General features: G+C 29.7%; 1 protein-coding gene across 1 annotated transcript; it reads right to left on the reverse strand.

The window, feature by feature from the left end:
* Window positions 1-2,083: 2,083 nt before the first annotated feature.
* On the reverse strand, window positions 2,084-3,768 carry LOC114269781 (Integrase-type DNA-binding superfamily protein). Its single transcript, XM_028211141.2, has one exon. It carries the CDS (start codon window positions 3,233-3,235, stop codon window positions 2,393-2,395), a length of 843 nt encoding a protein of 280 aa, XP_028066942.2. The 5' UTR covers window positions 3,236-3,768; the 3' UTR covers window positions 2,084-2,392.
* Window positions 3,769-7,585: the final 3,817 nt, after the last annotated feature.

Consider the following 7,585-nt stretch of genomic DNA (forward strand, 5'->3'; position numbering starts at 1 on the left):
TCCCGTTTTGATAATCTGAACCGTTCAATGTGTAGAAATCGTCGAGTACTATATGTCTAAAAAAAATCACATTGATCGGATATCGATAACTATATGATCAAATCAGTTATGTACAACAAATGGATAGTGTTATAATTAATGATTGAAAAATAAATAAATCTGATCAGATAGCTATCGATATCCGATTAACGTGATTTTTTATAGGTACATAGTGTTCGACAAGTTACACACATTGAACGGTTCAAATTATTAAAATGGGACCCGTGATGACCCCCATGGGTCAAACAAAACCGTCCAATACTTTGTACAAAAATTAGCCAATAATTTCCAACTCAAATTACACAGCCGGTTGTACGGCTGGGGCCCACTCCTCTCTTATCATCTCTTACACACTTTTTTTTATACAATTTTTTAATACACATTTTTCCATAAAAGGTCAAAAAGTTAACCCAAACCTCTATATTTTTTTTTTTGTCTTTTTTTAGTTCAAAAAGACAAAAAGTGCACTTTTTTAAGACACCCCAAACCAGCCCTTAATATATGATTTAACGTATGTGAATATTAGCATGAGTTCATAGTTTGTTGGTTGCACAATCTACAATTTATATATCGAAGAAGAAAGTGTGAAAACTAAAGTGGTGGCCTTGTTGTATGATAGGTAGGCCAATTTAAAGAGGCATCACTGACTTGTTCATTAACAGACACAAGTTATATCATATAGTTACAAGGACGAGGAGTTTAGGACCACCACCCCCCTCAGTCGGCCCTCCCTCACACAGCTTTCTCTGTAATCATCAAAGAGGGGTTGGAGGGTTGGTTGAGAGATGTGGCTCAGTTCTGTTTCATACATTTTCTAGAACCCATTTAAAGTTTATCCTCGCTGATCTGGTTGTGCTGTACCAATAATTCTGAAAAAGAGCAAAAAGATTTTAATCTGATATGAATATGATAGTGAACATTCAAGCAATGTTTTGAAAATCGGATTAATAAGCGAATCGGAAAAAAGATCAGGTGAACAGGTCACCGGTTCGACCGTCGGATCAAAGCGATCGAATCGTGACGTCATAATTAATATTATATAATTAAAAACTATAATTGCAAATTATAAATAAATAAAAATATATATAAATACTCAAATAAAAAAAAAATTGTTGGGTACTATTTATTAATAATATTTAATAAAGTCGTAATTGATAAAAAAAAGTCACTTGTTTTAAAGAAATTTAATTTTTTAATATTCCCTCCAAACAATTGATTGAATGGTAGATTTAATTTTGGAGGGAAATGAAATTTTCAACTCTCCCTCCAATTAATATGATTCAAATAATTTGATTGAATCCCACATAGAATTTTGTAGGTTCTTTTTAAAAAATCTTTTCCTATAAATAGAAATGACCTTTCATAATCTTTTCAAGCTTTCAATGAGACTTCTCCTCATGAAAGGAGATTCTTGAAGTAAGAGTTTTTAGTCAACATTTTGAAATATATATATATATATATATAAATATAAGAAAGAAAAGAAAAGAAAGTTCTTCTGGTTTTCGCAATCTAAGTCGGTTTTCAGCCTAATTCGGATTTTGGTGTTCTTCCAAGCCAGAAGTAGGCTTGGGTCCCGGTTTCACCGGTCCGATCCGGATTTTAAATTATTAGAGCAAAACCAAGGGGTGTCTAGTCTGGCCAATTTAGTCTTGATTTTTAGATAGGGAGTCAATTAGTTATTGGAAGGGCTATAAATGAATTTAGCCGAGTAATGAGTAGTTCAAATTTGATCTCAAAACTCAAAAAAATAAAAATAAAAAATGTATTCAATCTAAATTTGTTTTATGTTTTTAATCGATCTCAATTGAGTTTTAACTGGTGTATCAAAAAATTAACAAGCATCACAACATGTGCAAGTTAGACTGAAACGAATTTTGACAAGTTAAACTCGAGTACTTGGTTTGTTTTACAACTCATTCCTTTCTGCGATAATTGAAAATTTGTGGTATAAGGCACCTCCTTTTTGGTTTAATCCTGGCTAGAAATTTCAGAGAAACTTAAATAAAATTGTGAAGCAAGAGCTGAGACATTCAATCATAAAAAATAACACAAACAGACATAATCTTTATTAAGGCTCATAATAACTAACAGAAGGTCCCACAAATTTCTGATCTAGTAAGGTAACAACCTCAAAAACTTTCCTAATGCCTTCAAATAAAAACAAGAAGGGCCAAACAACACCAAAATTACCCTTAACTAATACCATAAACAAATACCCAAATTTCACAAAAACCAGATTTAATAACAAGGACAGCAAATCATACTTGCTTCTATGGCTTGTCCTTCAAAATTACCATTTACATTTTAACAACTTTTGACTCAAAGATTAAGAAATGGAATGCAAAATCCTCTTCTAATTAGCAAGAATTTCCCAAATCAACTCCGGATCGAACGACGGCATTCGCTCGAGCGAGCAGCCTTCTTCAAACTCCAAGTCTGCCGCCAGCATCGGACACTCGCCGGAAACAGAGGACACGGTTGGAGACGACGACGACGACGACGGAGATGAGTCAACCTTCATTACTTTCTCATTATCATCCCCAATCCTAATTCTATCGCTAGAACACCCACAATTTTTCCCACTTTTCCTAGCCTTTTTCTCTCTTTTCATTTTTTGGCATATTGCTTCAATCTTTGCATCCACTACAGACTTCAAAGCATTCAATTTCGCGCAATCTCCGATTCCCAACTCATTCACATCGCGAAGATTTGGGAAATTCATTCGTGCGTATTCTCCGCGAAGCTTATACGCCGCACGATCATAGGCGTAGGCCGCAGCCTCTGCAGTATCGTAAGTTCCCAACCAAACCCTCATTCTGTTCTGAGGGAGTCTAATCTCAGCCACCCATTTCCCCCAATGCCTCTGTCTCACTCCTCTGTACTGCTTTTTCTTCAATTGACTCGTGTAATTGCTTGTGTATACAGGGTTTTGAAGTGGGTTGGGTATGGAAAACTGTGAAAATACTGTGTTTGCTCTGTTTTCTTCGGAGAATTTTTGTAGTAAATCTCTTTGTCGGAGATAAACAGAGGAGCCTAAGGGCTCAAGAACAGGGTTGGTGGTGGGAATTGATGGTTGACAATGAGAGAAGATTGAATCTAAGGTGTTGGTGGTTCCGCCTGCTAATATGAGGTCAGATAGAGAAGATCGAATATTGGCACCGCCGGTGAATGTGAATGGGACGTTGTTTTCTTGCATTTTGGAAAATTTCTGGGAAAATTTCTGAGGAAATTGGATTTTCCAGGAAATGGGAACAGGGGAAAACAGAGGAGGAAGCAGGGTACTGAAAAATTGGTCCCTTTTCCTCTCAGAATGAGAAAATTTGATACAGAACTAACTAGGTATGTTTGAAAAACAAAAGAAGTTGGTTTCTAAGAGGAAAAAAGATTCAAATTTGTTGAAAGTCAGAGACAATAGGGAATAAAAAAATAAAAAGAAAGAAAGAGAAGATCTGATGATTTTTGTTAAGAAGTTCACTGATCTGAAGCAAAATGTGGATCAATGAAGTGTTGGAGAGAGATTGAGATCAAAGATGAGACTTGTTTGGTATGTGGATATTAAAAAAGGAGTTGGAAAAGCAGGGGTTATGGGAAGAACAGAGCAAGCATTGAAGAGAGAGAGACGCAATAGCAGTGTTGAGATGAGATTTTCTTTTGAGAGAAAATGGGAATGAAGAGAGAGGTGTTAGATGAAAGTGGAGAGAAGGGGTTTGAAATTTTTGCTATCTGTGTCAGGGTTTGGTGGTATTTATAGCGAAGGGTAAAGCATTTTCCATGGACTATAATCAATCTCAGTTCAAAAGTTCACAATTTGACTTTCATTGTAATAATGTAATTTACAGAAGGAAAATAATAATTGTCCAAATTATTGTTATTAGTTTTGATGGTCATGCCAACAATTATGAGATATTTATTTATAAATCTCTTTTTATTTATTTATATTTTATTTAATTTAAATTTTTAATTTTTTTTTTATGTTTTAATAAATTTTATAGGTGATATAATTATCAAAATATTTTTAATAATAAAAGGCTGAAGTACGTATTAATATTGACATTGACAATATAAATATTTACATTCATATCATGGAACATTAACACTGCCAATATGAACATTTCAATAGTCAAATTTATTTATTTACTTTTATTTTATAAAATTATGTATTCAAATGAGATCTTATTTAGAGAGTGTTTGGAATGATATAAATAAGTATATTTTTTTATTTTTTAGGAAAAGATGTATAAAAAAATAGAAAGGCAATGTGACTCAAAAAATTTTTTTTTAAAAAAGTACATTTTTATAAGGGATGCCAAATAGTGTCTTGGTAGATCTTGTTAACAAGGCTTCAAAAAATAAAAATTTCATAAAAAAAAAGTACGTAATACAAAAATTATGAATTTTTAAAGTTTAATATATATAAAAAGTATAAAATAGTACACACCACGTTGCTAATGATTTAAAAAACATTCGTGAAAATAAAATTATTTATAAAATATTTTAAATATGAGAATTAGGATTTAGTAACTAATTGAGATATAAGTACTTGAAAGATAATTTCTTAATAAATTTTCCATCAAAATGTGTAAAAACTAAATAAAAATAATAAAAATATGTGTTCATTTTTAATTTTCTTTATTTATCTTTTTATTGACAATTCATTGAAGTGTCATGTCAATGGCCCTGTTTGGTAGAGCTGTGGGAAAGTGCTTATAGCTTATGTCTAAACAGCTTATAGCTTATAACTATGAACATAAGTTGATTTCTGACTTATGAATTAAGTATCTCCTGCCCCACTCAAAGAATAAGTTGATTTCTGACTTCCAAAAAGCTATAAGCTATAAGCTATAAGCTAAACCAAACACATCAAAATAGCTTAAATTAAGCTGAAAGCTGAAATAAGCAGCTTTTAAGCTGCACCAAACAGGCACAATATAGGAGTGTTTTGAGAAGTTAATAAAAAGTTAATTTTTTGACTTTTTTAGTCTATTTTGTCTTTTGTGGGTAAAAAATGTAAGAGGTGGTGTGATCCAAAATGGATAAAAAGCTAAAAACTAACTTTTTATCCTCTTCCTAAAAGACTCCTTGTCTGCAATTTAGCATCAAAAAAAAAAAGAAAAAAGACAAGATACCATACTATTTGAGTCTGCAAGTTCATCATAGATTTCATCTCGATAATTTTAACTTTTATTTTTTAAAGGGTAAATTATGAGTTATTTTCAAAATTTAGTTAAAAATTGATTTTTAGACTTTTTTTTAAATTTTTTTTAAAAAAATAAGTAAAAAAAATAGAGAGGTAATGTGACTCAAAATAGGTTAAAAGTCAAAACTTAACATTTAACCATGTTCCCAAATTAGCCCTACATTAGTTATCTTTATATTTTGCCCTTTGTATCATTATGGTCTTTATAATTTCAATTGACTTGATTTTGACTTTAAATTTATGATTTTATTTCAATTTAATCCAATTTATTACAATTGTTATTTTTTTTTATTTATAAAAAATGCGTACATAAATGGTATGCATTAGACTTTACAAGTAAAATTATAAAGGATTTGGCTTATCTTAAGTTGTTATCTCAACTTGAGAAAGCGTTTAGGCTTAATAGGCCTATTTTGAAACCGATTCGGTAATCTGAACCGTTCATTCTTGAATATCGATAATTATATATCTGAATCATATTTGTTAAAAAAAAAAAATGAAAGGCAAATATAATTTTAAAAATAATTATTCATTTTTTATAATATAAATTTAATTCAAACATATAACTATCGATATCTAATCATCTTGATTTTTTACATAAATAGTTATTCAACTTAGCAAGTTAACTTCAACTAATTCAACAATCTTTTTTTTTTTCAAAAACCTTAATCAATATTATTAACTGAATTAAACTGATACAAATTTTAAAAGTAAAAGTCAAAATAAAAATAAAAATAATTAAAATCACAGAAACTAAAATAATAGAAGAAATAAAATACAAAAATTACTAATGTAATTTATATTTTTTAAATCACAATGTATAAAATATCTATGAATTAAATCAACGTGTCTTTTTCTTTAATATATTTGAAACAACCCTCAAAGATCTAAAAATTTTGCTGATGGTTTCACATTTGACTTCCGTGGATGCTTACTTTTTGGGACACGCGTCCTTTCCACTGTTTAGCTTTATTTATTTAAAAATTGTTTTTAAATCAGTTTGAAAAATAATGTAGAAGTTTACTTTTTAAAATTATTTTTTAAATTTAATGATGTGTAATTAATATAATTGATTGATAATTAAAAAATATATGAAAGAGTGTTACTTTTAATATTCTAATTAATTGTTACATCACTAAATTTAAAAATTGAGTCTAATTTTTTGTTTTGAATAGTAATGCTCAATGAATTTTTGTTTGTTTTAAGTAATTTGTTTAAATATATTTTAGTTAATTTTTTTGTACTTTATAGATGCACCTAATCAAGATGTATTTAAAAAATAAAATAAATTGACTAAAATATTAAAAAAATACCAAAAATAAATGAAAATTGAAACAAAAATCTATTTTCATTTTTATTTGGGTGTCATTTATTTATATTGAATTGTTTTTTATTTTTTAGATGCATCTCTTGATGTATTTAAAATATAAAAAAAAATGAAAAAAAATCAGTACAAAAATCCATCTAAAAATAATTTCAAAAAATGCAAACCAAACAAAGACATGCTTTCCCTAACTCCTCTCCTTCAATTTATTTTAAAAAAATATAAATTCTGAATTTTGGCTCCCATTCTATTTTAGTTTTGAATAATTCAATATAAACAAAAAATTTATACAAATATTGTACAATTCTCTCTCTCTCTCTCTCTCTCTCTCTCTCTCTCTCTCTCCTTAGTATAGTATTGCTTTAGATGATATCTCACTACAAGAATTTTCACTTTTGGCGACTAAATTTTTAATCGCCAAAAGTCAATTTTTAGTCGCCAATGAGCTTTAGCGACTAAATTTTTTGATCGCAAAATTAGTAGCCGAAGAGTAGTCGGGAAAGCTAATTGGCGACAAAACTTATTTTAGTCGCCAAATGTACTCATTTGCCGACTAAATATTTAGTCGCTAAAAGGTTGGAAAATTAATTAAATAATACATTTTTGCCAACCAATTTTTTTTGTCGCTAAAAGCCTTAATTATTGTTAGCGACCAAAGATTTAGTCGCAGAAAAAGTTTTTAGCTACTAAATTTATTAGTCGCCTAAAGTAAATACTAGTGTTTTGGCTACTAAAATTTTAATCGCCTAAAGTCAAACTTTTTTGGCTACTAAAATTTTAGTTGGCAAATAGTATTTGTTTTGGCTACTAAAAATTTAGTCGCCTCAACTCCCACATTTTTTGCTACTAAAATTTCAGTCGGCAAATAGTTTTTATTTTGGCTACTAAAAATTTAGTCGCCTAAACTCCCACATTTTTTGCTACTAAATTTTTAGTCGGCAAAAGTGTTTTTATTCTACAACTCTTGTTTTTAGCTACGAAATATTTTAGTCGCCAAATGTTTGATTTTCTTTTGGCAACAAAAC

Source organism: Camellia sinensis, chromosome 13 (assembly GCF_055761805.1).
Source record: "Camellia sinensis isolate YWXY chromosome 13, ASM5576180v1, whole genome shotgun sequence".
Taxonomy (NCBI): Eukaryota; Viridiplantae; Streptophyta; class Magnoliopsida; order Ericales; family Theaceae; genus Camellia; species Camellia sinensis.